At 63.1% G+C, this 27207-nt stretch overlaps 3 protein-coding genes across 6 annotated transcripts; 1 reads left to right on the plus strand and 2 right to left on the minus strand.

The window, feature by feature from the left end:
- Window positions 1–79: 79 nt before the first annotated feature.
- Window positions 80–16467, minus strand: SLC4A2 (solute carrier family 4 member 2). Of its 2 annotated transcripts, none has more exons than XM_059073427.2 (23): window positions 16265–16467; window positions 13886–13999; window positions 12053–12218; window positions 11646–11887; window positions 11447–11565; window positions 9660–9892; window positions 9418–9560; window positions 7566–7746; window positions 6187–6322; window positions 5931–6096; window positions 5686–5800; window positions 5380–5564; window positions 5023–5248; window positions 4657–4872; window positions 4426–4574; window positions 4087–4281; window positions 2317–2577; window positions 2113–2202; window positions 1746–1912; window positions 1153–1406; window positions 887–1056; window positions 430–603; window positions 80–314 (listed from the first exon to the last, which is right to left on the minus strand). In XM_059073427.2, exons 2-23 carry the CDS (start codon window positions 13934–13936, stop codon window positions 234–236), a joined length of 3720 nt encoding a protein of 1239 aa, XP_058929410.1. In that variant the 5' UTR covers window positions 13937–13999; window positions 16265–16467; the 3' UTR covers window positions 80–233. The 2 variants fall into 2 exon arrangements, with proteins under 2 accessions (XP_058929410.1, XP_066897937.1); XM_067041836.1 differs by lacking the exon at window positions 16265–16467 and adding an exon at window positions 14374–14642.
- Window positions 16468–18157: 1690 nt separating this feature from the next.
- On the plus strand, window positions 18158–22158 carry CDK5 (cyclin dependent kinase 5). Of its 2 annotated transcripts, XM_059073450.2 has the most exons (12): window positions 18158–18308; window positions 18911–18999; window positions 19091–19158; window positions 19291–19351; window positions 19454–19510; window positions 20172–20267; window positions 20415–20489; window positions 20629–20725; window positions 20894–20963; window positions 21518–21578; window positions 21689–21769; window positions 21878–22158. In XM_059073450.2, exons 1-12 carry the CDS (start codon window positions 18272–18274, stop codon window positions 21962–21964), a joined length of 879 nt encoding a protein of 292 aa, XP_058929433.1. In that variant the 5' UTR covers window positions 18158–18271; the 3' UTR covers window positions 21965–22158. The 2 variants fall into 2 exon arrangements, with proteins under 2 accessions (XP_058929433.1, XP_058929434.1); XM_059073451.2 differs by lacking the exon at window positions 20415–20489 and having other exon boundaries at window positions 18173–18308.
- A 1122-nt stretch (window positions 22159–23280) lies between these two features.
- ASIC3 (acid sensing ion channel subunit 3) lies at window positions 23281–27044 on the minus strand. Of its 2 annotated transcripts, none has more exons than XM_059073444.2 (11): window positions 26511–27044; window positions 25598–25748; window positions 25267–25394; window positions 24908–25109; window positions 24766–24822; window positions 24516–24663; window positions 24181–24272; window positions 23968–24047; window positions 23795–23866; window positions 23541–23599; window positions 23281–23422 (listed from the first exon to the last, which is right to left on the minus strand). In XM_059073444.2, the coding sequence occupies exons 1-11, from the start codon at window positions 27042–27044 to the stop codon at window positions 23344–23346; spliced, it is 1602 nt and encodes a 533-aa protein (XP_058929427.1). In that variant the 3' UTR covers window positions 23281–23343. The 2 variants fall into 2 exon arrangements, with proteins under 2 accessions (XP_058929427.1, XP_066897747.1); XM_067041646.1 differs by having other exon boundaries at window positions 23281–23445.
- Window positions 27045–27207: the final 163 nt, after the last annotated feature.

Here is a 27207-nt window from a genome sequence, read left to right on the forward strand (position 1 = left end):
CTCTTCCGTTCACACCTGGCTGACACAGACACACACAGACACACACACACACACACACACAGACACACACGGCAGGGGATAGGTGGGGGCCGAAGCACTTTATTGCAGGGGGGCTGGTAAGGGGACTTTAAATTATTCACTTAAATAAAAACGAGGAGGGAGGAGGACGGGGAGAGCACCCCCAGCCCGCTCCCTCTGTCCACCTGTCCCTCGGCTGTCCGTCCCGGCAGCAGCTACACAGGCATGGGCATCTCATTGTACTCGTCCACACCCTCCCGCTCGTCGAACACCGGCTCTGCCTCGTTGGCGTCCAGCTGCAGTAGGGGGCGGGGTCGGGAACGTGGGTGCCGAGCGCGACCCCGGCAAGACCGAGGCGGGGCCGGCGGGGCCGGGGGGGGGGGGGGGGGGGGCGGGGCGCCAAAGCCTTACGCATTTCATCTCCCGCTCGGTGAAGATACGGCTGAGCAGCAGCATGCGGAGCGGCACGGTGAGGAGGAGGATGAAGGGGAAGGCCAGGGAGGCGGCCGTGGACATGACGGCCCAGAGCACAGCCAGGCAGAGCAGCTGCAGGGCGGTGAACAGGTGCATACGTAGCGTCCGAACCTGGGGGTGGGGGGGTGCAGGGCAAGGCAGGTGAGCCCAGGCTCCTCCCCGGCCTCTGAGCGCCCCGGTGCCCGGAGGGCCACAGGCCTGCCACGTCCAGAGGCCGATGACCCCTCTCCCCTCCGCAGGGGTGCGACGGAAGCGCCTTCTTGGGTGCTTACCGGAGACGGGTCTGCCCAGGCCGAATGGTGGCTGGCCAGAGTGGGCCGACGGGGGGCTGGAGGGGGACCCCCACAGACCAGGAGGGGGCGGAGGCGTGGGGCCCTGCCGAGCCGGGTCTCACCTTCTTGACGTAGGTGACGTCTGGGTGGTGTTTGGGCGGCATGAGCAGCAGGTGTAGCCGCTCGTAGAACTGGATCCCGTTAAGGGAGGTGACGCCCATGTACAGGAAGATCCCGAAGAGCACAGCCAGCGGGATCTGCCGGAGCAGATCCCCGATGACCAGGGAGAGGCCTGGGGGGGGAGGAGAAGGAAGAGCTGGCCCCCGGGCTCTCCACCCCGTGGGCCCAGGACCCCTCCGGGAAGGCTGGGCGCGAGAGGTGCACGTACCCACGAGCAGGGCGACCAGCAGCCCCGTCACCCGCTGCTCCTTGACCTCCTGGATCTTGGGCTTGTCCCCGGGCGCCACGGCCTTGCTCATGACAGTGAGCGCGTTGGCGTGCGTGACGGAGCGGACGGTGGCCGCAGCCAACCAGGGCAAGCCGAAGAGGGCACAGATGCCGCCCATGGCCACGATGAGCAGCAGGTCCAGGTGGAAGCCGGAGCCCTTGTGCAGCATGCGCTCCTTCTTGGAGATGATCAGCCTGAGGGGAGACAGGCACGCACGGAGCCCCGGGCCCAGGCTCGCGGACCACCGTGTCTTTCCCGAGCACCCAGGCAGTCCCCTCCGTCCGTTTTGGGAACCTGAGCCCTGCCTCCTCCGTCAGGGCGAGGGTTCCGCCGTGGAACGGAGTCCTACCTGGCCCTCCCCCACCTCCTGGACAGCTGCCAGCCCGTACTGTGCCCAGCCGAGCAAACGCCAGTGGGATTTCCTGCCGCCTACGGAGTAAACTCCAGCAGCCAGCCTGCCGGGGGCTCCAGCCCCTCCACGCAGCAGGCGGTCCCCGCCCGCATAGCACCCCGCCTCCGCCGGGACCACTCACGTGGTGATCTGCGTCTCCATGAAGATAAGGATGAAGACCAGGATGGCGGGCAGCAGGCTGGCGACCATCATCCACACGGGGAAGGAGCTGCGCTCCCCCAGGGGGTTGATGACCCAGCCCCGCTTCTCCGGGGCCGTCACTGAGAATCCGCTGGGCACGCTCAGCTTCTGCGGGGCACAGGGCGGGGCCGGGGGCGGGTGAGCCTCGGAGGGAGTGCCCTGAGCTGCACTGGGCAGGGTGGATGCTGAAGGCGTGCCGTGGGAGAGGCCTGGTGTCTGCCCAGTTTAGAGGCAGCTCTGGACCCGGGGCCCGGAGGGGAACATCCGGAGTCCAGCACCGCCTCACTGCCGCGTGCGCTCCGCCGTACCTGGGTGTAGGTGTCCTCGATACTGTAATCCACGAGCACCATGATGAGGATGGCGATGGGTACCCCAAAGTCCCCGATCACTCGCCGTACCTGTGGGCGAGGCACCATGCTCAGAGGCCCCACGCCTCGCTCCAGCCCTGACTCCGAGTCGCCCCCCTTCCTGCCCCCGGATCTCGCCTCCCTCGGGCCTGCCAGCCCACACACCCGGCCAGGGAAGAACCGGCTGTTCTTGAACTTGCGCAGGAAGAAGGCGATGAAGAAGGTGCCAGCCATGAGCACCAGCGACAACAGGGCGGTGTTGGGCTGGCCCCGGGGCCTCTCCTGCCTGGACGGCCCCGCTGAGCTCTCGTTCCTCGGCCCCAGCGTGGCTCCCGCTCCTGCCCCAGCCCACGTGGTGTTCTCGCTACTGTCTGCCTCGGAGCTGTTGGAGACCGAACAGCCGTGGAGGGGATGTTCCTGGAAGATCTGGGGAGAGGACAAAGGATTCTATCAGCTTAACTCGTGAGTCATCCGGGACTCAGCTATATGCTGAGTGGGACAAGTGGGGCTGGGGGTGGCTGGCCTGCCCTCAAGGAGCTTGTCTTGATTAAGAAAATGACCGAGGTGACCAGATGTGAGCACAAGACAGCTAGGAATTAAGAGAGGGGCTCGTCTGGGACTTCCCTGGTGGTCCAGTGGTGAAGACTGAGCTTCCAGTGCAGGGGGTGTGCGGGTCTAATCCCTGGTCAGGGAGCTAAGATCCCACATGCCACCCGGCGTGGCCAAAAAATTTTTTTTAAAAAAGGGTTGATCTAATTCGGGAAAGCACCTGCAAACGAGGCTCCAGCCAGGCCTGGAGGAGCAGCACAGGGAGCGTGGTGGACCTTGGGGGCACGTCTTCTCCTGATCCTGACACAGACGTGGGTGTGATGCCCAGACCATGACCCTGTCTCTCATCTTGGGGGCCTTTGACATTCGGGATTGTTCGCTGCTTTAACAAAAGCACAGGGACTTCCCTGGTGGCACAGTGGTTGAGAATCCGCCTGCCAATGCAGGGGACACGGGTTCTAGCTCTGGTCCGGGAAGATCCCACGTGCCGCGGAGCAACTAAGCCTGTGCGCCACAACTACCGAGCCTGCGCTCTAGAGCCCACGAGCCACAACTACTGAGCCCGCACGCGTAGAGCCCGTACTCCGCAACAAGAGAAGGCACCACAGTGAGAAGCCCGCACACCGCAACGAAGAGTAGCCCCCGCTCGCCGCAACTAGAGAAAGCCCGCACAAAGACCGAACACAGATAGTCAAAAATAAATAAATAAAGTTATTCAAAAAAACAAAAGCACGTATTACCTTCATTATTAAAAATGTGAGTCATCCACCTAGATATTCAGCCTCACAGCTAATGAAATCACTGCAAAGTAAGCTCATAAGGATCCCGCTTTTCACAACTTAATTTTTTTTTTTTTTTTTGCGGTACACGGGCCTCTCACTGTTGTGGCCTCTCCCGTTGCGGAGCACAGGCTCCGGACGCACAGGCCCAGCGGCCATGGCTCACGGGCCCAGCCGCTCCGCGGCACGTGGGATCCTCCCAGACCGGGGCACGAACCCGTGTCCCCTGCATCGGCAGGCGGACTCGCAACCGCTACGCCACCAGGGAAGCCCCACATCTTAAATTTTTGAAAATTTATTTCACAGAAGATACTGTGAAATATACGTCTTATATGCAGTGAAGCACGTGTACTGCTTTTGCAAGAGTGTATTTGCAAGTTAAAAGAAAAAACAAAACGTGAGTCTTTGAGACTGATCTGAAGCTCTGGTGTATATGTTGGTGACAGGCGGGGAGGGGTGGGGGCAGGAGGAAGGACCAGCCTAGGTTCTGTGGCCCCGCGTGGCAGCCCGGCCTCACGCTCGGAGAGCAAAGGGGCAGGACGGCCCCGGCCCCCTCTAGTCCCGAAGCCCGGCCCCACCTGGGCCAGGTCCCGTCAGGCCCACCCACCTTAACCAGCTTGTAGAAGGTCTCGTAGATGAAGATGAGGGAGATGAGGAAGGCGAAGATCTCCTGGGTGAAGCGGGAGACGAAGCGCACCAGGAAGCTCCCCTCCAGGGCCACCATGAGCAAGGCCAGCAGCACCAGCCAGAGGCCGATCCACACGCGGCCCACCAGGTACTCCAGGTTGTTGCTGCTGCAGAACTGGGGCGGGGGCGGCAGTCAGATTCAGAGCCTGGGGCCGGCTCCGGGCCCCCCGGTTGCGGGGGCCGGGGGAGTGTTCGGGGAAGAGGAGGGGGAGCTGAGCTGGGCAGGAAGAACCAGCCCGGGTAGCCCGTGGCCCCTCACCGAGAAGAAGGCTTCCTCGAAGACCAGCAGGGGCCCCGAGAAGCCGATCACCAGCAGCGGCTGGGCCCCCAGCAGACAGAAGATCACGCCCTGGATCGCCGTGGACATGATCAGCTCCGATACTCCAATCAGGTCATGCGTCTTCTCTCCTAGGGCGGCAAGAGCCAGCTCAGGGGCTGGTGGCCGGGGGGACCCGTGCGCTCCCCACCCCGACCCGAAGCCTCTCCTTACCCAGCAGCCCCCCGAAGGTGATGGCAGGAGACAGGGCCGCGAAGTAGATGAAGATGACGGCGGCCAGGCACTGGGGGTCGAGCGCGTCTCGGAAGTCGCTCAGGTAGTGGGGGTAGCGGCGCCGCACGTCTCGGATCAAGCCCCCAAAAGGCCGGCCTGTCCGCCGAAGGGGATCGTCTTCCACCACACCTGCCGCCTCTACCATCTGCAGGAGCGCTGCAACCCAGGCCTCCATCAGGGCGCCCGGTACAGCCCTCTTCCTCCCGTCCCGCTCTCCTCCACGTACAACAGACCGCCCTCCAGCCGAACCCCCCGAGCCCTCAGCTGGCAGCCCAGACCTGGCCCCCGGCCTGCACTGGCCCGTACCCTTATCTTGGGCTGACTTGGGCTCCAGCCCAGCCCCCGGGGGCAACAGCCGGCCCTGCTCCTCCCGCTTCTTGAGCATCTGGCGCTGGAAGTGAGCCACGGATCGCAGCAGCTCCTCGCCTTGCACCTCCGACGGCGGCAGCACCACGCTGCAGTCCAGGAAGGCGTTGATGGCCGTCAGCAGGTCCTCCCGCTCGTCTGCCAGGTAGGCTGCCTCGTGGAATTGCTGCCAAAGCGGGACCAGGGCCAGTGAGGACACGGGCCGGGGGCTGGGGGGCCTGGGGCCAGGCCGGGGGCATCCCACGTGGGCTCTGGGGCGGGCTCTGGGGCACGAGGCCCGGCCGGGGGGCAGCTGACCTTGTCGGACATGAGGGTGGAGATGGAGCGGCCGATCTCGTGGTAGTCCATGTTGGCGCTGCTCGGGCCCAGCAGCAGGAAGAGGAAGCGCACGGGCACCGGCACCTCCAGCACCGCGTCCAGCTCCGCGGCCTCCCGCAGCCGCACGAAGGCCATGGTGGGGCGGGAAAGGAACTCCACGCAGCCTGGGGGCGCGCGGCCGGTGTGGGCGCAGGAGCACCGGTTGCCTCCCGGCCCCCGGCGCAGGGGCGCCGCCGAGGCGGGCCCAGCCACCCGCACCCTGCCCCCCGGGCTCGCCCCACATACCCACGAGGACCACCGTAGCCTCGGCGTTCTCGGGGATCTTCTCCAGAAGCTTCAGCTCATGCTTGGACTTGGAGCGGGTGATCCCAGCCGGAGGAGCTGCAGGAGGCAGCTCACGCTGGGGACACAGAAGATCGGAGCTCAGCCTGGCCGCTCCCCACCCCCGGCCCCACCCGTTCCCGCTCAGTGGTCCCACAGCCGCGGTGGCGGCCAGACCTGACCCTGGCAGGGTCACTTCCTCCCCTCACCTCTCGCTCCACCTCCAGCCGGGTCTCGGGAACACCGCCAATGAGAGGCTCGGTGACGTGGGGGTCGCTCTCGGCCCCCTGGCCGTGGTGATGGCCCAGCAGGGAGCCCAGGGAGCCGGCCGAGATGTTGCGGGGAAAGGAGAAGTCCTTCTCGTCACTCGGGTGGCTGGGGGGGGCAGCAGGCGGGAGGTGAGGAGGGCCGGCGGCTGGTGCTGGGCACGGGCGGGCGGGCGGGGTACGGCGGGCGGGGCCTCACCTGTGTTTCAGCAGCAGGGCCCTCAGCACGTTGGCTCTGTCCTCGGCCTTGATCTGGTCAGAGATGACCATCTGCTCCACCACCTGGTGGGCCACGCCAGGCAGGGTCTGTTGGTCCAGGTCCAAGAGCACAGCCCCTGGAGTAAGAACAACCCGGAGGGGCCCTCACCCCCAGGCAAGACCCGAGGGTGGGGATGGGAGGGAGGGAGGGCGGAGCGAGGGCCGCCAAGTAAGTGAGGCCCAGGGACGGAGCACCAGCCCAGGAATCGGTGAGCAGGGCCCAGCTCTGCCCGAGGCCCAAGTCCCACGGCCTTTCTGACCCGATTCTTCCCACCCCCCTCTCCCCGCAGGAATGCCGCGGGGCTCGGCAGAGGCCAGGGAACCCCAGCCATCGGAGAGGCCCCTTCCGGGAAGTGCCCCGGGCCACCCACTCGGCCTAGGCTGCTCTCCACCGCCAGCAAATGCCTCCTCTGACTTCACTCTAGGGTCCTAGTTCTTCCCTCTGGAGCACGACACAGCCGGTCTGCGGCCTCAGCCCCGTGGCAGCCCTGGGGCCATCTGAAGACGTCCCCCTCCAAGTCCAGCAGCCGCTCAAGGACAGTTTCTAGATCTCTCCGCCCCGTCACTGCTCTGAGCTGCCACTTCATATAGAAATGAAGGTCCTTTCAAAAACCACCAGGTCACGTTTCCGTCAAGGTCAACTCACAGGAACACAGAACTAAAGAACAAGCAGAATCGAAGGCCCCCCGAGCAGCCAAAACCCAGACCGCGAAGCCTGGCGATAAAGCACCCGCGCTTTGGCACCTTACCCCAAGCCCTCAAGCCTCACTCAGAGCCTAGTTAGTTTCTGCTGGTTTGCAAATAATTCTGACAGCAGGTTTCTGAGTCCCCAGCTGCTTAGAAGCAGGCCTGCTGACAGCAACTGAGAGCGACTCCCCAACAGGAAGGAGGAAACAAGCAAACAGCAGAATATCAGACACAGAGCTCGCGAATCCTGCATCCGTGCTCATGCGGTCCAGTTTACACAGCCCTACTACAGGTTAGGTCACATTCCCCGGAATCTCTAGAATTTCAGAAAGCGTTCCACCAAAACCGTTTGACAACACTGTAGCATCCAAAACATACCAGCTTCCGTTATCTGAAAATATCACTTAGAGAAGCTGCTTGCTGAAGATGCTGCCCTGCAGTCACCCAATGACAGAGCCCGAGGAACGGCAGGCATCGTGAGAGGTGATACCGTGACAGGAGATGCTCCCTCCTGGGCTCTGGTGACATTATACACCCTGTTGCTCAAGACAGATGTGGGACCGTGTGGTCCTCGGAGAACGGGCGAAGGGAGCTCCTGGGGCGATGGTGGGCAGGGGCTGGGGCGTGGGTTACCGTGGGCCAGGGTCCGGCGCAGCTCCAGGAGGCTGCGGAACGAGAGGGAGGCCACGTGGGGCTTCCCCCAGCGCTCCGTCTCCTCCTCCACATCCTCCTCGAATTTGATCCAGCGCGCCGTCTCCCGCCACTGAGGCTCCTGGTTTTTGTCCAGCAGCAACTCATTCAGTTCCACAAACACCTTGGGGTGAGATGAGAGGGCATGGCAGGACGGAGGGCACAGGGCACAGGCATGGAGACTGGGCGAGTGATTAACCCATCTGAGACTCCCTCATCTAAAAAATGGGAGTAATACCACCCCCATTGCTAGTGTATAGCACAGGGACCTAGTGCATAGCGCAGGGATCTATACTTAATATTTCATAATAACCTATGAGGAAAAAGAATCTGAAAATAATAGATGTATATGTATGTATAACTGAATCACTGCTGTACACCTAAAACTAACACAACACTGTAAATCAACTGTACTACGATAATAATAATAATTTTAAAAAGGGCTCTAATGAGGGCTAAAAGAAAAAGTACACAAAACATTTAGCACAGTATATGACCCTTCGTAACTGATAAATGGTCACCACACACACACACACACACACACACACACACACACACACACACACTCTGGAATTTTTTTTTTTTTTGGCCTCGCCACGCAGCATGCGGAACTTCCCTGACCAGGGATCGAACCCATGGGAAGTGAGAAGTATTAACCACTGGACCAGCAGGGAAGTCCTACATTGGAATTCTGTAGGATTCATTTACATGCATTCAAGAACTGGCAAAACTAATTGAGAGTGACCGCGGAGGGGTCACCTCTGAGAGTGGTGACGAGGCAGAGGCCTGAAGGAACTTTCTGAGTGTGGGAAATGTCCTATATCTAGGTAGGGTTGGCCAGGTATTTTTTTTTTTTTTTTTTTTTTTTTTTTTTTGCAGTATGCGGGCCTCTCACTGCTGTGGCCTCTACCGTCGTGGAGCACAGGCTCTGGACGCGCAGGCTCAGCGGCCACGGCTCACGGGCCCAGCCGCTCCGCGGCACGTGGGATCTTCCCGGACCGGGGCACGAACCCGCGTCCCCTGCATCGGCAGGCGGACTCGCAACCACTGCGCCACCAGGGAAGCCCTGGCCAGGTATTTACACGTGCAAAGTGTCACAGAGCTGTATGCCTAACCCGAGTGTGCTTTACTGTGTCTGTTCGACCGCAGTAAAAAGGTTACCAAAAAAACCCACTGGAAGGGTCGGGGTTCAGGACCAGAGCCCTGGAGTCGAAGGTGGGCAACGCCGCTAAGTAATTGAGTGGCCTTGACCGGTCACTGCCCCTGATTTATGGCTGATGCCGCCTGGGCCGTCATCCTCACAGGTTATGGGAGGACTGGTTGAGCACAGAGGTGACTGGATTCTGAAAAGTGAAACGCGCTGCTCCACAGAGCTGCCTCTGGCCCAAACGGTCCTCAGACACCTCGTTGCCAGCTACCAGAAAATGGGCACGAAAGAGAAACCGACCTGTCTAAGATGTGAACCAGAGCTGTAAGGCCCACACCAGCCACAGCAGGTAATACCGTAATAACTGTCTGGGGACAGACGGCTACAGACTTACCGTAGTGTTTAAATGTTGAACCGTTATGTTGTACACCTGAGGCTAACATAATATCGTGTATCAACTATATTTCAATTTTAAAAAGTCAACACTGTTTGAAGATGTGTATATTGCACTCCTGGGCGGCGTACAACCTTCAAGACCGTGCGTGGCAACCCTGGTGCTCGAGGTTACCGCAGGTCCGCGAGGGGGCGGGGGCCATGGTGAGAAGACGGACGGGGAGATGCTAGAAGACCGTGAAGCGGAGAAATTACCTCGTGGGGCTTGTGGGGGGCCCGGGGCCGGGCCCGAGGGGTGGGGCCAGGCTCTCGCCCTTCCCGGCCACTCTGTACAGACGCTTTGGCATTCTTCCGCACCAAATGTCGCCGTACCCCAGGAACGTCCTCAAACCGGTGACCTGTGGGCGGGGCGTGGAGGGACAGGGTCAGGCGCCCCTTCCTCTTACCCCCACCCTTGTTCCCAGCAGCTCCGGGCTTGGCCCAGGCCCAGCACTCACTCTTCATGAGGTCTAGGTCGGCCGTGGCCAGCGTCTGGGCCTCGCTCTCGTCCGTCGGGACCCGGGGCAGCAGTGCCTGCTCAGCCCCAGTCATGCTCCCGATGCGTCTCCTCTCCTGCAGATTGTAGCTGCGGTGCCCAGGCTGCGCTTTGGCCGGGGGGCGCCCAGAGGCACCCCCGTCATCACCTCCCCCTGTGACACTGCCCACGGCTGCCACCTCTTCCACCAGGGCTCTGGACGGACAAAAGCAGCCGCGCGAGCCTGAGAAGGCTGGCCCCTCCCCCTCGGCCGGGAGCCACACAGGAGGGACCCAGGAAGGGGACCCCGCTGGACCTCACCCCTCCTCGCTCCCCACTCCCGGTAGGTGCGGATGTGAAAGGGTGAGGATTCTGGAAGCAGACTGCCGCATCTAAATCCGGCTCGACCATGGACTGGCTGTGCCACCCAAGCGATCACACGGGACACCCGGAACATCAGCTCAGCAGCAAAACGGAGCTGAGGGCAGCCTTTCCAGGCGCGGGGAGAGTGAAGTCCGGAAGAGTACCCAGAGTGGGACCTGCTTCCCCTCCCAGGCACACCCCTAACAATGGACTCAAGGTTCACAGGGTCCCGTGTTTCTGACCAAATGGAGTAAAGTACATGGAAATGGGCCTTTGAGACTGTAGACACCCCACCGCTACGCAACAGTCATAAGGAGGATATGAGCCCCTGTCCCTTACAGGTTCCGGCTTCTGCTCCTGTCCCCCACGCTGTGACGCCTCCTCTCTCTCTGCCACTGCCAGTGGGTCCCTGTCCCGGCCGCACCATTCCAAACCGTTCTCCCGGCATCTCACATCCCACAGCTCCAAGTCCCCACCCCCTGCCCACGACCAGGCCCTCCTCGGCCAGGCTTTCTCCACCTCCACCTCCCTTCCGTGCCCGCGCTCCCGCTAGCACTCCTGCCCACAAATCTGACCCACTTTTCCAACGCTGTGCTCTCTCTGGGGCTCCGCCACCTCCTCCTGGCCGTCCAGCCACCTGCAGGCCTGCGCCCCCAGTGCAGACGGCCACCGTGGACCCAGCTCCACCCACGTTGTCCTATCTCCCCAGTGAGTCTGTGCCGCCCTGGAGGGGCACTTCACCCTTCACTTCCCTGGGTCCTTCGCACTGCCTGGCACCCAGAAACCAACAGGGAGGTGACAGTAGTGACCTTGGGACCTAGTTCAAAGTGATTTCTTCCAAGAAGGCTTCTGTGGCTAACAACCCCAAACTCCACCATCCCCTACTGGTACCGACACTACACCTGAACCAGGTCGTCTGGCGTAGTAACTTGTTCTGATACTGTTTCCTGAGACCACAGCCAGGGTGGACCGGCAGCTCCCCAAGAGCAAGAGGGGATCTCCCATTCCTCTCACACCCCTGGGGTCCCAGGGGGTGCTTGGAGGTCACCCGTCCGGTCCCTGATCTGGTGTTTGATGCTGCTCCAGCTGAAGCCACGGGCGGGGGGACGGCAGGGGGTGGGAGGAGACCGTTTAGAACACACATCTCTCCCGTGCCAGGCTGACCCAAACTTAAACTTCCGTTCACACCAGCCTTTAATCCCCACTACCACCTTGTGAGAAAAGTTCTATTATTCTTGGTTTATAGATGGGAAAACAGGCTCAGAGACACTGTGACTTGTCCAAAGTCAAATCGCAGCGGCAGGACTGGGATTTCTGAACCTGTCTGAGGACCTCAAGGCTCTTGCTTTTTTCCCCACCTCAACTCGCTGGTGCCGGCACGGGAGGTCCCTGTTTGGGGACACTTACCCAGTCTGGGCCCCTCTGGTGGCCTGGGGAGCTGCCTCGTGGTGGGGCAGCATTGGAGGGGGAGACGGGCTGGTCGCTTCCGCCTTCCGGTCCGTGCCTTCATCCTCCTGGAGAAAGAACTAGAACAGGGACCCGTGTGAGCAGGTGAGGCCAGGCTAGGGGTACCGCAGACATCCCCAGGGGCCCTGCCCCCGCTCACCTGCACGGAAGAGGGTGTGGACGCAGGGGACGGCTGGGTGAGTGCCCGGGCCCCCTCGGCCTCACTGGCCTCATCCTCCTCTTCCTCGCCCTCCTCGATGGTGGGGGTCTCCCCGGTTGGGGAGGCGCCAGGGCGCCTGCGCGGCTTCCGTCCTGGGCCCTGGGGTACCTTTCGGCGCCTGGCGTCGGGAGGCAGGTGGGTGGACAGCGGGTGGTGGATGTGGTGGGAGGACTGCCGGTGGTCTGCAGGGAGGAGGGCGCTTGACTGCCGGCGGGCACGGCTCCCCGCTCAGCTGGCCGGCCCCCAGCGCCCCCCCAGGCCCCCGGCTCCATCCTGGCTCCATCCTGGCAGCCAGAGCACCCCTGCCCCCCCCCCCCGGCTCGCCCCGCCTCCCCGAGCCCCCTCACATTCAAAGTCTGCCTCCCCGTAGCTTCGGCCCGGCTCCTCCCCTCCTCGGGAGCCGGCCTCCTGTAGGATCTCCTCAAACCGCTCCACGCCCAGGGTGCGGTGAAGTTCATCCTCCTCCTGCTCAGGGAAGCCAGGCGTCACAGGGCCCAGGCTCTCTGGCTCCGGCTGAAGGAGACGGGGCGGTGAGAACTGAGAACGCACGCACGGGGGTCGTTCCTCGAAACCCCACCCCGCCTAGCGGCAGAGTCCGGTACCACACCCCGCCGGCTGCCCTCCCCTCGAGTGCCAGGGACTCGGGACTCAGAACCCACCCCCCAGCAGCCCGTCCCCCGGGTTCCAGGCTCTCAGGACCCTGGCTGAGCGCATTCCAGTCAGTTCTAGGGCGGGTGGAAAGTGTCTGCCCTGGAAGCCTCAGCAGAAATCCTGTGTCCCCAGCCCGCAGGTCAAGGTCGGGTGTGTGATCTGGGCCGTTCACATGCTGATAGTAGTGAATGCAGCCCCCTGTGCTCAGGGACAGCGACTGAGCCTGAAAAGTAACTTCTGCAGGCGCCTGAGCTAACTGACCCCCGGGCTTGGTCTGAATCAAACTAGAGCCCAGCTCCTGGACAGAGATGCAGCACTTCACCTTGTGAGGAGAGGCCCCCGTTGGCAGCAGGGGCAGCCCACCCGCACTGCAGCTGCAGGCCCCGCCCTGCCCCCACCCTCACTGCCCCCACCTGAGTCATACTGCAGGAGCCGCGGGACTGCGGTGGCGCTTTGGAGAGCTCAGCCTAGCTGAGCAGCCGGCCGCCCAGCCCGCGGCCTTGGTCCAGCACCCCCACCCCCTCCCCCTCCCCCTCCCCCTCCCCCCGCCGGCCGTCTCAGCTCCAGGCACCACCGCTAAATATTTGCTCAAGAGCTTCTGGACTTGAAGGGCATCGAGATCTCCAAGGGCAGGGGTACCAGAGCAAGGAAGAGCAAGGGGGAGGTAGGCTGGGAAGAAGGGCGGGCCTTGGAGAGTCTCGGAGGTGGGGTCACGAGCAGCTGGGGGTGGCAGGGATACTGGGCACGAGAAGATGCAGGGGTGAGGAGTCTGCTTCTCCCCAGCCCACCTCCGCAGCTCTAGCCCGGCTCCCCCCCGGCACTGGGCCTTACTCTCACCAGAATTAGCACACGGGCTAGCCCGGGGTGGGGGGAGGAGGGTCAAGAACCCCTCGCACCTGAGGCTGCAGGAGGAAGTCCATGGCCGGCAGGGGTGAACACGGGAGGGAGGGGGAGGGGACCGGCCGGCGCCTCTTCCTGGTCACGTGCCCTGCTGGGCCAAGGTGACCAATAACGGGCTGATTATGGCACTGGGGTTAATCATTAGACTTCCCAGGAAGATCGGGAGGGGGACACATGGGGCGGTGGCCACGTGGGGGCCAGGAGGGGCGGGGCTGAGTGGCACGTGGGGCCGGGGGTGCAGCGCTCTGCCCAGAGCTACCTTGCAGCCGACTGGCGCTGCCTCTAAGACCCAGTCAGAGGGGGGTCGCTGGCTTAGAGACCCAGGCTTCCCAAAGTTCCTCTCTCGCTGAGGCTAAACAACAACCCGGGTCTTCAGGACACAGAGCCTCAACTCCCTCCCTAGAACCAGAAGCTGTCTGCCATCCACCCCCCAACCGATACCTGTCCCAGACCCAGTGCCCCACGCAAGGCCCGGAGGTGGGATGGTGGTGCCCCTCCCAAGTCCCTCCCAGGCTCCCCTCCCAGGCCTCTCCGGACACACATGCCCCTGTCTGACACAGACCCGCACCCTGGCCAGAGCCCCGGGGGTGATGGTGGAGAAGGACAGAGGGGCAGCGGGCAATACTCACAGTGCGGAAGGAATCTGCGCCCGAGGCGGGGCGCCGGGGGGCGCTGCTCATGGCCAAATCCTAGCCCTTCTCGCTGTAGCTGCGGCTTTCAGGGCAACAAGGCGGCGGCATAACCTGGGGGGGGGGGGTCGGGGGAGGATCAATCACTGCATGAGAGGGGTGCCGGGCCTGCAGGGGCACCCCAACATCGCACAGCCAGGGGAGGGCAGGGCACGGGGGCCTCACGGAAGCCCGCTGGCCACGAGGGGTCTCCTGGCTGCACAGGATCCTCCCAGACTATGAAAGGCCTTAGAGTGGCCCTTGGAGGGTGGGGGGAGCAAAGAGAGTTATTTATGGGAAGAAAAGAGAGGGACAAAGAGAGACAGAGGCAAGGACTGAGGCACAGGAGGCCACAGAGGGCCAAGGGACTAAACGGAGTGAGGGGGAGAGAGCCGGGGGTGAGAGATGCTGGGGAAAAAAAAAAGGCAGACAGGAGTCAAGGCCCAGACCTGGAGAGAAAGCAGCGGAGATCAGGGAGGGGAGACAGAGGAAGCAGGGAGGAGAGGCCGAGCCAGAAACGGGAGCGGTGGGAGCGGTGGCCCAGGGGTGGCACGGCACGCCGAGGCGGCTGAGACCAGAGAGGGCTGTGCTGGCGGGAGTGAGACACCCCTTGAGGCAGAGACGACGGGTGGATGAAGGAAGGGAGAAAGAGAGCTCTGGAGAGAGCCCAAAACAGCAAGCAAGGGGGCTGTTCCTGTGCCCCTTCCTGTGCAAAAAGCCCAGCCCCGAAGTGGGGGGGCGGGAGGCTCCCTGGGGGAGGAGCAGGAGCCCAACTCCACTCACTCAGTGGGAGGGAGGAAGGGAGGCTGGCAGGCACAGGCCGGGCACGGCTTTATAATGGGGGAGGGGCACGTGACGGCCAGAAGGAGGGTGGGCACAGAAAGTCTGAGGTTCTGCCCTCAGGAGCAGTCCCGACCCCTCCCCTCCCCTCCCCAAGCCTGGGGCCAGGAAAATCTGAGTGGCAGGGCTGACGCCCTCCTGACTGTGACTGTAGGGGTGTCTGGGGAGGACACTGTGCGGGGGGAGGGCAGCAAAAGAGCTGCGGGGGAACCCGACCAGTGCCAACTGGGGTACCTATTCCTAGTGGGGGCAGAGCTGGGGACACCCAAGGCTCTGCGATGGCAAAAGTACCGAAGCTCCACAGTGTGTCACTGGGGGGTCCGGGTTACCGGATTTAGGGCCAACTCGGGGGTAAGACAGGTCAGTGCAGGGTCAAACAATGTAGGTCTGGGGGTCAGTCCAGGGTGGGGAGCCTGGAGCGACACATTCCTGGCCGGCCTTCCAACTCAGCTGACTGCCCTCTTCACCTCCCCCTAGCAGGCCCTCCGCCAGGGCAAGTCTGGTGCGGGGGAGAGGGGTGCTGGGGGAGGAAACCCGGTCTAGGAAGGAGTGCCAGCACCTGCCGGCGCCACACTCCTCGCTCCAGGCTGTGCCCTCAGTGTGTTCCTCTATCCTCCCCTCCTCCCTTTACCTCCGCCCCCCCTTCGCCCCCGCCCCCATCATCCCAGAACACAAAGCAGCCTCTGTCCAGAGCATCGGTGCCGATAATCCGGGCTGGGGGCACATTCCGGGGACCAGCCCCGACCGGCCCGGAGGATTAGCAACTCTCCCCTGCCCAAGGGATTAGCACTCCGGACCCCCTTGGGGGGCATTAACCACCCCCCAGGTGAATTCGCACATTCCACAGCTCTTCGCTGTGGGCCTGGCGGGAGTGGGGAGCGAAGGGAGGAGGGGAAACTGGACCCTGGATTTCAGGCGGCGCCGCCCCCCACACCCAGCACAGAGCTCCCCACCCACACAAGCCAGCCCCCCAGGAGCTAGGTCGAACTCTCCGCGCTCGCCTTTCCCATCCCCACCCAGCTGCTCCCTCTTCTGCCTGACCCCCTGTCCTGACCTGACCCGCCAACCCCTTCCCGACTCCGCCTCCCAACCCTGAGATCGGGGGCAGAGGCTTGGGGCAACTCCTGGGCAGGGCACCCTGGACTGGCCTGAAGGATAGAGTAGGGGACCAGAGGGGAGGGGTGTCGTCTTGGAGTCCGCCCAGGAGTTGGGAGGGCCGGCGGCGCCTCCCAGAGTACCCCCTCCTGGTGGCAGGGGGCGCGGCACCCTCGCTTTAGGGAACTCTAAGAAGCGGACCCTGGATCCCGCTTCCTACCAGCAATCACTCCTCTCGCCTCCCCATCCTTCTCCCCAAGACCTCGCTTCCCCGCGCCCCAGTCTCCGCCCTTTCCTGCACTTCCACTCCCTCCCAGCTCCGAGTGCGGAGTTCCCCCCTTTCCTTTCCCCTCCCTTCCTCCCTCCGCGGCCCTGGCCCTCCCCCTCCGCCACCTCTCCGCTTACCCGCTTCCTCTTGACTTCGTGCTGCAGGAGTCTGGGGGTCTCTCCCCCTTCTCTGGAGCCCTCGCGCGCTCCCGACGACTCCCCCGTGCCCACCTTGGGGCGCGCCCCCGTCGCTTCCAACTTCTCCCAACTCAACTTTCCCCCGCGCCACGGGCAGGCCAGCCCCCTGCGTGCGCGCCCCCTGGCGCACCGTGCGCGGCCCCGTCGCAGCGGGTTGGGAGGCGCGGACTGGGGGCCGAGACCCGGGGGCGGAGGCGCGCTCCCAGGCCCGGCCCGGCACTGGGAGCCCAGCGCCTAGGAGGCCGCCCCGGCTGTCCCTCGGCGCGGCCCAGCGAGGTTGCCGCCCCGGGCTTCCCCGCACGGGCGCCCCGGGGACGTCGTCTCTTGGCCCCATTAGGTACCTCTGGGCGGAAAGGGTCCCGCCTCATGCTGGGGATCCCAGGCAGGAAAAAGGAGACACAAAGGTGATCAGGAAATTCGAGGCGAAGGAAGTTGAAATACAAATGCATCGGGGTCAAGATTCTCTCGCGGCCGCGGGCGTCCCCCGCCTCCCACCCGCAGTTTCCTCAGTGCCTCCAAGAAAGCCCCTGTCTTTGCCAGGAGGACGGGGACGGGAGAGGGGGGAGCGCGAGAGAGGTGATGGCGGGGGTGGATGCCCATTACCCTGAACTGACTTAGACTTTACGAACCGGGGAAATTCTGCCTCGGAGAGATTCCCTGCGGTGACCTCCCTTCTCGAACCCTATTCATAGTCGTCACCTGTCATTTAAAGATCTCTGTGTGTACTTCTGGTTTTCTAATAAATTATAACTTCTTCCAGATAAGGAATATACGTTTGGCTTCTTTAGTCTGCCACCGGCTGAAGCACTGCAGTGTGTGTTCAGAAAACGTTCAGATATTAACGAGTTAATTAACAAATGTTTAGCACCAACTTTGGTTCCGGCGCTGAGGAGTGCTGTTTGGGGCAGTTATCATCCAGTTCACATCCCTCAAGAATGCAGTCATGAGACAATTAGAGAAGCCGCAAGAAAAATCTATAATCAACTCCTTAAGGGATGAGGTCAAGGCTGTTTCAAGTGTAGCTTCTGTCTGTCCTTCCGTCTGTTGAGGGCAGTAACCAACCTGCCAGCCCTCGGCCACACCCTGGCCGACTCCAGTGGGCCCGGGCTCTGCAGGGGGCGGGGACACCTTCCCAGTGTCCAGCCAGCTTGCCTCGGGATATCAGAGTGTAGCGAAAGGCTGGAGTTGGGTGGGCTCCGAGACGACAAACGGGGCTCACAGGAGAGAGGAGTCTCTGGCGTTTGGTAAATCCAGTCTCCACTGGGGCACACCTGCCTCTCTTTCCAGCCCTGCGGTCAGCTGGTCCCTGTGAAGTCATCATCAGCAAGATATGGCTCAGAGCCATTCCCCAATCAATCCTGAGGTCACCAGATGGCCTAGGGAGAGGTGGAAACCCGTTCTGAGATTGTCAGGGAGTCGATGGAACCTCAATATCGTCAACCGGGTCAGAGCAGGGCCACCTGGGCTCAGGATGCAGGCCGCCAAAACCCAAACCTTAGAAAGTGCCCCACCCCCACCCCTGCTGCCTTCTGGAACGTGTAGTCCCGGAGAGGTCCTTCTCAAGAGAAGGTTGTACGCGCCGAAAAGGAATAACACTAGCAGGGCACACTGGGAGCCGCGCGCGACGGCGGGGAGCCGGGAAAACGGACACGCGATGCTTCCTGGGACTTGAAGTCCAAGGGTTGACTCCGCGGTCGAACAGGAGTCCCGGGAGGCAAAGAGCTGCAGAGAGCCTGAGCGCAGCCTGCTGGGGATTGTAGTCTTCTTGTTGTCTAAGGCCCCGGGCATTACTGGGAAACCTGGCGCCCTAGGACTACAAGCCCGAGAAGCCCATGCGCAGGCAGGGGGGCGGGGCAGGACCGGAGGCTGGGGAGCCGCCTCCTCTGCAACGCCGGGCCCGGAGTCTTAGAACCCAGGGCCCGCAAGGGTTCTCGCGCGGTTGCCGCGATGCAGAAATACGAGAAACTGGAGAAGATTGGGGAAGGTAATGGGACCACGAGATGTTCCTGCAGGATCTCCTTCTGCAGACCCTTTAGCATTCCTTGCAGCCCGGGCTGCTGTACCGTCAGCAATACCCACAGACTCCAACCTCAGCACTGGCTCCAGCCCTGGCCCTGAGCTTAACACTCCCTGCAGACACCAATCCTCCCCCTGTTAGCATTTCCCATAGACGCCCCGCTCCCAACCTTAGCACCCCTGTAGACCCACCTCTGCACGTGCTGCATTTCCTACCCCTGTCCTCAGCGCCACTTGCAGAACCTCATCCACCCCACAGCCTCAGTTCTCGCTGCAGACCTCCAACCTCAGCGTTCCTGCCGGCCCTCATTCCTCTCCCAGACCCCTGCTCCCTATTTTCAGACCCTCCAGAAGCTCGGCCTTTATTATAGACCTCCTCACCCAGCAGCTGCAGCCTCTCCCTGTTGCAGACAACCTTGAGCCATCTGCAGGCCCCTCTCTGCCACATCCCCCACTCCTCCAGGCATCAGAAGTAACACACCCCCACGCTGCTTTCTCTCCCGGCAGGGACCTCCTGGGTTGGGGAAGGGTGCCCCATCCTTTCCCTCAGCCCTGACCTCCTTCCTCTAGGCACCTATGGAACAGTGTTCAAGGCCAAAAACCGGGAGACTCATGAGATCGTGGCTCTGAAACGGGTGAGGCTGGATGATGATGATGAGGTAGGACTGGGGCACTGGAGCCAGGGAGGGGTTGAGGGCCTAGGCTGGGTGGGATGTGGCTGTGGCCCACCCGACCCTCTCCAATGTGTAGGGAGTGCCGAGTTCTGCCCTTCGGGAAATCTGCCTACTCAAGGAGCTGAAGCACAAAAACATCGTCAGGTGTGTAGATGGGTGGGGTCCTCCTTGCCTGTGTGGTCCGGTGGTGGGGGCTTCAGAGACGGGCTGGGCTGATACTGGGATAGTAGGTGCAGACTTGCGGCCCTGCCTGGCTGAGCACTCGCTTCTCCCTAGGCTCCACGACGTGCTGCACAGCGACAAGAAGCTGACTTTGGTTTTTGAGTTCTGTGACCAGGTGAAAGGGGGACTTGAGGGACAGTAGCCTTGGGAGGATATAGGGACCCAGACTGGACTGAGGTTAAACTCTAGCCCATGCCCCACCCCATCCCTTTTTTAGGACCTTAAGAAGTATTTTGACAGCTGCAATGGTGACCTAGATCCTGAAATTGTGAAGGTGAGGACACTGGTCTCCTGGGAGCTCACTGAGGCTGGGGTTGGCGTCCGGATTCAGTGGACCTGCTCTCAGGCCCTGCACGGGGACACCCGGGACACGAGGGGAGGAGAAAACCCTGGTTCTGCCTCCGAGAGCTTCCACCTTGGCAAAAGCACTTTCACGTGATCGCTTTGACCTGAAAGGAACGCTCTGATGTCTGTGGTAGGATTTACATTTGAGAGGCAGGAATATGAGGTTCAGAGAGATTCATTCATTCAACAAATACGTGCTGAATGTTTTGCAGTGTGCCAGGCACTGTTCTAGGCTCAGGTTCCAGGGCAAAGAAGTGCCGAATAATAATACAGCACAGTGTATACGTAGTTGGTTATGATGTTCGTGTTCAAGTGAGGCCAGGTAGGGGAGAGATCATTGCGGGCTGGAAAGGTAGGAAGGCCTACCAAGTTGCCAGTTCCGGAAAGGTGGGGACCAGGGCCCCCGTTCACCTTTCGAGTACCCAGCAAAGAATGAAGTCGGTCCTCGATAATGAAGGGGTGATGCTGGGCCGAGCTTGGTGCTGAAAGACTGCTGGGGTTTCAAGGCAAAGCAGAGGGGAGCGTGACCCATCGTTGGGCCCGCTTCCCACCCAGACAGTCTGATGAACTCCTCCCTGCCCCTCCCCCAGTCGTTCCTCTTCCAGCTGCTAAAAGGCCTGGGATTCTGTCACAGCCGAAACGTGCTACACAGGGACCTGAAGCCTCAGAACCTGCTCATAAACAGGGTACCTCTGGGCGAGAGGACGGGACCTCAGGGAGGCAGGCATGGGATGAGGGGAGCTGGACAGGAAGGCAGGAGCAGGGGCCTGCCCTCAGGCTGTGGAAGAGCCCCTCTCCATGCCCCTCCCCCTCCCCCTCCCCCTCCCCCTCAGAATGGGGAGCTGAAATTGGCTGATTTCGGTTTGGCTCGCGCCTTTGGGATCCCTGTTCGCTGTTACTCAGCCGAGGTGAGCTGCGGGGCGGGAAGTGGGGGTGAGGGAGGGGGTCCCCAGCCAGCATCACTCAGCTCCTCCTCTGGGACTCCTCTCTGAGCGCTCTCCTCCCCAGCCTTCTAACTGGGGGTCCCTGTGGTGGGGTCTTCTCCAGGTGGTCACGCTGTGGTACCGCCCACCGGATGTCCTCTTTGGGGCCAAGCTGTACTCCACGTCCATTGACATGTGGTCGGCGGGCTGCATCTTCGCAGGTGACACGCCGGGGCCTGCAGGGGTGCTCTGCCTCCCGTTTGAGTGGACAAAGAGGGTCTGCAGGGTCCCCTCTGGGGAAGGGAGTGGGGCCCCTGGGTGGGAAGGAGGCACGGCAGGGCCGTGGGAGGGAGGGCTTCTTCGCCTGTCACCGCCCCCCCCTCTCCCAGAGCTGGCCAACGCGGGGCGGCCCCTGTTTCCTGGCAACGACGTAGATGACCAGCTGAAGAGGATCTTCCGATATTCTTCCATCTCCCTTCACCTCAAGCCCTCCGGGAGGGGATCTGGAAGCCCCTGGAGCTCAGAGTGCAGGCAGGGAGGGCGGCGGTGGGCTGGGCTAGGCCTAGGGGTGCCTCAGGGCTTCTCCTGAGGGCAGAGGGTGGGTGGACGCCCTGGTTGTCACGGGGCAGGTGCCTGCCGCCAGCTGGAGAGCGTGCAGCCTGTAGGCAAGGAGGGCTCACTCCTCCGACTGAGAGCCAAATCCTTAGGCTGAAGGAGCCGGAAGGGGCAGGGGGACGATTAGTGAGAGTGGGGGGACCGCTGACCGCTTCATCAGGACCACGGACCTCAGGGTTTAGGTCAAAGTCGTTAACGGCCATAAAGCACCTGGCCTGCAGAAAACAGCATGCAGCTGCGCTGCATATGAGGGTCGCATGGGCCAGGGGCCGCCTTCTGTCGTGAGCTGGGGGATAAGGCGAGGAGGGCCAGGGTGGGTATGAGGAATCGCCCTTCCCCAGGGGAAGAGCCCCTCACCTGCCCCTTTCCACCTGAGTGATCCTTGACCCCGTGGACACGCTGCTGGGGACCCCGACCGAGGAGCAGTGGCCCGCCATGACCAAGCTGCCGGACTATAAGGTGTGACGGGCGGTGGGCTCCTGTGTGGTTCGTCCGTGACCCGCTTAGTTTCTGGCCCTAGCGGCCTCCTCGCCCCCGCACCCCTGGCTGACTCACCCTGCCTCCCACAGCCCTACCCGATGTACCCAGCCACAACGTCCCTGGTGAACGTCGTGCCCAAGCTCAACGCCACGGGGAGGGATCTGCTGCAGGTGACCAAGGGCAGGGTAGGGGGCTGGGGCCGGGGCGCTTGTCGGGAGGGACCCGGGGAGCGCGGGGCTCTGGGTGTGAACCTGCCTCGCCGCCTTCTGTGCGTCCAGAACCTCCTGAAGTGTAACCCGGTCCAGCGCATCTCAGCAGAAGAGGCCCTGCAGCACCCCTACTTCTCCGACTTCTGCCCCCCCTAGGCTCCAGGCCCCCGGCAGCCAGGCTGGGGCCTGGCCTATTTCAGCCCCCTCTGGGGAGGGGAGGAAAAGCAGGGGTGCACGGTGTGCCAAGCTCCAGCTGTGCTGGGCCCATCCAGGGTGGAGGCGCCCCAACCCGTGTCCTTCACTCCCTCCGTGGACTTTATTTAATTTCATAAATTGGCTCCTTTCCCACAGTCTGGCTGATGTGGTGGTAAAGTGGCTCGGGGTGGGGTGGGTGGGTGGGTGGGGCGTGGTGCTGGGGGGGCCCGAGGCTCTGTTTCGCTTCACCACCCTCTGCAACCCTGCTTCCAGCTCCAACACAGCCCAACCGTCCGGCCCTGGCTCTGCTACTCTAAGTGGCTGGAGGCTGGGGGTTGGAGGCTATGACCCTTACCCTGACGTCTGCACCAGGGGCGGCACTGCCACCGCACGCGTGCGTCTGCGCGCGTGCCCTTGCCTTTCTCTGCCCAGGAGGCGTCAGGCTCCCGGTGTCTGAGAGCAAGGATGGGCTTCCACCAGAACGGGGAGAAAAGAGCCGGGCCTTTCTTTATGGTTCTTGTCCCACGTGTACCCGCCCTGCCTCTCCCCTCTTCATGCCCCCCACGCCCAGGCCCTCAGGCTGGGACAGGAGGCACCCAAAGCGGTGGTTGGGAACACCCCCTCCCCGGCTCCCTTGTTTGTCTTTTTCCAGTATTTAGGGTGCCGGGACGGAGCCGAGAAAGCGGGCCTGGGCGTGTGCTCCCTGGCAGGGGTGGGAAGGGAGGGCCTGGGCTCCCCGCACAAGCTGGGGCCTGCAGCTCGTGTGCGAAGGCTGCGGAAGCAGGAGCGGTTCCTGTGCGGGGCGGGCAGGCTGGCGCTCGGTCCCAAATGTGAAAAAAAGTCATGAACGCCTAAGACAGGAGAGCAGCTCGCGTTCTTGGAAGCGGGCTAGCCACGCCAGCTTCTCCCCAGCTGCTCCGCTGCCTCTTGCCGGGCCCTGGATCGGAACCTTCTGCCAGCCCTTCCCTGATCGGACCCCAAGTGCGGCTGTCCTCCCACCGCCTCCACTGCCTTCACACCCGGCTTTGGGCTCCGCTCACTCTGAGATGTCGGTTTGACAAACTTATTCACACCGAGGTTCAAGTGACCGATGCCTGCTTACTATTCTCTCGCAGAGAGATTTCTGGAGGTTAACGTTTCAGACATCACGTCTGCTGGATGACGGCTGGCAGCGGTCTTGTGCCCAAGTAGGGCTGACTGTGGCCTGGCTGGTCTGCCTGTAAGTAGAACAGCTGAGGCTGAGGCACTAGAACTTTATTTGGGGTGAAGGTGGAAAGACACGTGCGGGCTGGCCACGTCCAGGATGTCAGGGTGCGGCCCTGAAGACACAGATGCCCCATCTAGAGCCGGGTGACGAGGTAGCAGGTGCGTTGAGAGGAAGAGAGTGTCTTGGTGACGGCACAGGGAGGGGTGGGAGGCCTGGGGAGACACGGACCACGGCCCTGGGACAGGAGGCCTCTCACCCACTGCCCTGCCTCTGCCCTCTGGACTGGACCTGCCCCATCTCCCTTGACCTTAGGGGGCCATTTCTTGTTACCTGGGGCCCAGGCTGAGGTGGGGAACTGGGGTTCGTTGGCTGCCCAGCCCTTCCTGAAGCTGTGAGAGGAGGGAGAGGGTCAGACGTTGGGGGTGGTGGCGGCGGGGATCCTCCCTCCCAGAGACCAGCCAAGGTCACTGCACGCCCCTCCCCCATCACTTTTTCTCAGCTGGGTAGGGAGGGTGTTCTACACTTAGGAGGAGGGGCTGAGCACCCACAGTGGAGACGGCAGGGGAGGAGGAGGGGGCTATTACCAGGTTGGCGCTGGAGTGCCTTTGAGAGCGCTTTCGGTTCCAGAAGTATCCCAGGACTCTGTCCCGGAACACCTGGGGGAAGCAGTGCTGGAGGTGGCCAGCGCATACCTGCCCCCTGGATCCTGTGGCTTGACTCTGCCCACCTCCCACAGCTGGAGCCCAGGCCCACCCACCTCACAGAGATAGTCCAAGATCTCAAGGATAGTGAGCAGGCTGGCACCGATGAACAGCCCCATCTGGCCCCCAATGTCACCTGTGGAGAGCGGGTCACCTGTCGGCTCACTGCTAGCTGCCCTGCCCCCACCTCCCCAGACCGCACGTTGCCTGCGCGCGCACACACGTGCACGCACGCGCACGCACGCACGCGCGCACACGCACACACACACCGAGCAGCTCCGACATTTCGTAGGCCTTCTTCTGCTCCACCGTCTCGTAGTTGAGGGCCTCAAAGAAGATGTCCAGCATCAGCACATTCTCCCTGGAGGAAGAGAGGCCAAGAGTGTTCGCTGGACGCCCCTGGTGCCAGCTGCTGGCAGACACAGGTGCCCCATTCTCTGGTCTCAGAGTCCTTTCATGAGCCCTGGGGAGGGGTGTCACCGTCCCCATTTTCGGAAGAGCCGGCGTCAGAAAGGTTAAGCAGCTTGCCCAGAGTCCCCGAGCCCGGTAATGATGTGTAGCTTGGTGTCCCATGCCCGGGCCCCCGGCCCCCTGCGCCCCTCACGCGATGTAGGCCTCGCTGCGGTTGTGTTTCCGGGCCAGGTAGCGGGCGGCGGCGCGGCTCGGCATCCGCACCATGGAGAGCTCCTTGGCGTAGCGCGTGCTGGCGCACGGGTTGGGGCAGGTGCACGCGTCCTTCCGCAGCATGGCGTCTGCGGGCCACAGGCGCCTGGGTCAGGGCCGCCCGCCCCGCGGGGTCGGAGTCGCGGGTGGAGCGGGGTGGGGACGGGACGCGGGAGAGGCTTGCCCCTTACCCAGCGCCGGGTAGGCACAGTCCTTGTACTGCTGGGGGCTGCACACTGGCGCGCCGCCTGCACGGGGGCGGAGGAGACAGCTTCAGGAGCGGCCCCACCAGGCCACCCCGGCCCCCCTCCTCCGCTGCCCCCAGCCCCTTACCTGGCATATGCATCATTCGGCAGCCGCACTTCCGAGCCACATAGCGGCTCTCGCAGGCCAGGCGACACCCTATTAGACTATAGGGAGGGCTGGGGCCTGGGCTGGGCCTGGGGGGACCCAGAGGACCAGAGGGTTCTGGCTCAAAGTCAGGGTCCAGAGAGACAGAGCTGCAGTCACCCCAGGGTGGCGGCAGGAAGCTCAGCTGTAGGCGGACAGGTTAAGGAGGCTCTGGGAGAAGTGGGGGCCTGGGTAGAACGCGAGCTCACTGGGACAGGTCTGAGGAGCCGGGGTTGGGGTCTGAGGTGGCGTGGGCTGAGGAGGGAGTCGGAGCCAGGTTTTGGAGGCACCAGAGAGGATGCTTGCTGCTTCTGGCAGGACACAAAAGTCTGGTAGCCAGGGGCCGCCCCGAAGCCCAGCTGGTCAATGAGTGGCGGCTCCTCCTGGCTGTGGATCTGCACTCGGATCCCCACCTCAAACGGCGTCTCCTCTGCAGGGAAGGGGGGACCCTGAGGCCTGAGTCCCAAGAGGCCCCCTCCTGCAGCCCCCTCTCCCCAGGGCTGTGACCCAACTAAACCCACCCACTTCCCACAGGAAAGGACAGGCCCGGGGCCCTCCCTGCACCTCCACTTCTTCCCAGGGCCTTCTGCACCTCACCTGCCACTCCCCGGCCTCACCCGTGCGCCCCCGTACCCATATCCCTCCACATGGGCAGATACTCATCCTGCTGCACGTCCAGCAGGACCTCCAGCCCATTGCCCATGCCACCCTTGGGAGTGGTGAGCAGCTCTGCCCCTTCGGCGCCAGAGTTAAAGGTGTAGCACTGCCCCATGCGGGTGAAGACCTGGGGGAGGGCAGACAGATGGCAGACCTCGCCAGGGAACCAGGAGCTCAGGCAGCCCTTTCCCCTGGGCCAGTGCGAGGACCGTGGGACCCCTCCCTCCCGATCCTCTATTTGGGTCTCTTCTTTGAACACCGAAGCCCACATCTTAATGCCCCCAGACCCTCCCTCAACTGGCACGTGTAGTTGGACCCTCACTGGACTGTGACCAGCTAACCCTGCGCCTTTCCCACAGGAAGGGACAGGTTTGGACCCTCCAGTTCCTCACTGCCACCTCCACCCCCGGCCCAGGGCACAGCCTGCAAGGCAGGTGTTTCTTTGGAGGCTGGCATAAAAGGAAGAGAGAGGGGCCCAGCTGCCCCCCTTCAGGTCTGGCAGCATGTGGAAGAGGCAGCGGGGAAACCAGCCCCCCCCCCGCCCGCCTGGCAGAGAAGAGGGTCTCCTGCCCTGGAACACCAGATCCCTCCACCCCCCAGGAGCAGGCTCTCCGCAGACCAGACCTTGGGCCCACAGCCAGCCTGGGTGAGTGCCCCTGGCTGGGAGGCCTGACCTTGCACGCTGCAGTCCAGCTGAGCAGCAGGGAGGGGCCCGAGGAGGACAGCTCCCTGGCTGAACAGAAAGGCACTGGTAGGTGGGGAAGGAAAGGATCCCCCAGCATGGCCGTCAAGGTTCCCCGGCTCTGGGGGAGTGTGGGCTGGCAAGGCCCGGCAGGGTCCGCCTGGCGCTCCCGGGCCCCTGGCTGGACGGATCGGGCGGCCGGCTCACCGTGGTGAAGTTCTCGGGCCCGCACGGCCAGCCTCGGTAGCGGCAGGCCAGCAGCATGTCCTCGAGGGTGTGCCCGGCCCGGGCGTAGAGCCGGGCCACGTCGAAGGTGGGGCTGGGCATGAAGCCGGGAGGCGCGGGCGGCCGGCCCAGGGCACGCAGGTAGGCGGCGTGCTCTGCGGGCTCCAGGCCCAGCAGCGCGGGCCCGGCCCAGTGCAGGTCGTTGGGCGTGAGGCGCGAGCGGCGCAGCGGGTTGATGTTGCACAGGGTGACGGCCGGGAAGGTGAGCCGGCGGCTCTCACGCTCCTCCAGGGCCGTCTCGTGGTGGAACTCCCCGTAGTAGCGCACCCTCCCAGCCACCTGGTAGAGGAGGGTGGCCAGTGCCAGGAGCACGGCTGTGGTCCACAGCCCCCGGCGCGCCATCGGGCCCCCCGGGCCGAAGACGTGGCCCAGGCCGTGCATCGAGCAGCTGCTGGCGAACGCGCGGATGTCTGAGGCCGGCGGCTGGGCCTCCTCCGGCCCTGAGGGGCGCTTCATGGCCGGAGCCTGGGGTGCGGGGGGAACCAAGCTACAGAGGCTTAGGAGGAGGAGAAAGGGTCGGTCCGAGGACTGGAGGGGCTGAGAAGGGGTTCAGAGGGTCAGGCAGGGGTCACGCGGGTGCAGGGCCAGGAGAGGAGAGGGTGGGGAGGTACTGGCCTGG

Source organism: Kogia breviceps, chromosome 9, assembly GCF_026419965.1.
Source record: "Kogia breviceps isolate mKogBre1 chromosome 9, mKogBre1 haplotype 1, whole genome shotgun sequence".
Taxonomy (NCBI): Eukaryota; Metazoa; Chordata; class Mammalia; order Artiodactyla; family Physeteridae; genus Kogia; species Kogia breviceps.

What these genes read in the sequence shown, in the direction of transcription:
- SLC4A2 (XM_059073427.2), bottom strand. Translation starts at nt 13,936, where the DNA reads ATGAGCAGCGCCCCCCGGCGCCCCGCCTCGGGCGCAGATTCCTTCCGC. An exon ending in CGACCTAGACCTCATGAAGA is followed by an intron (nt 9,561 to 9,659) that starts GTGAGTGCTGGG and finishes CCCCGCCCACAG; the next exon opens with GTCACCGGTTTGAGGACGTT. An exon ending in GCCGGTTCTTCCCTGGCCGG is followed by an intron (nt 2,203 to 2,316) that starts GTGTGTGGGCTG and finishes CCTCGCCCACAG; the next exon opens with GTACGGCGAGTGATCGGGGA.
- ASIC3 (XM_067041646.1), bottom strand. Translation starts at nt 27,044, where the DNA reads ATGAAGCGCCCCTCAGGGCCGGAGGAGGCCCAGCCGCCGGCCTCAGAC. An exon ending in CGAAATGTCGGAGCTGCTCG is followed by an intron (nt 24,048 to 24,180) that starts GTGTGTGTGTGC and finishes CGCTCTCCACAG; the next exon opens with GTGACATTGGGGGCCAGATG. An exon ending in TCTTGGACTATCTCTGTGAG is followed by an intron (nt 23,867 to 23,967) that starts GTGGGTGGGCCT and finishes TGCTTCCCCCAG; the next exon opens with GTGTTCCGGGACAGAGTCCT.
- CDK5 (XM_059073450.2), top strand. Translation starts at nt 18,272, where the DNA reads ATGCAGAAATACGAGAAACTGGAGAAGATTGGGGAAG. An exon ending in GGCTGGATGATGATGATGAG is followed by an intron (nt 19,000 to 19,090) that starts GTAGGACTGGGG and finishes TCCAATGTGTAG; the next exon opens with GGAGTGCCGAGTTCTGCCCT. An exon ending in CCAAGCTGCCGGACTATAAG is followed by an intron (nt 21,579 to 21,688) that starts GTGTGACGGGCG and finishes TGCCTCCCACAG; the next exon opens with CCCTACCCGATGTACCCAGC.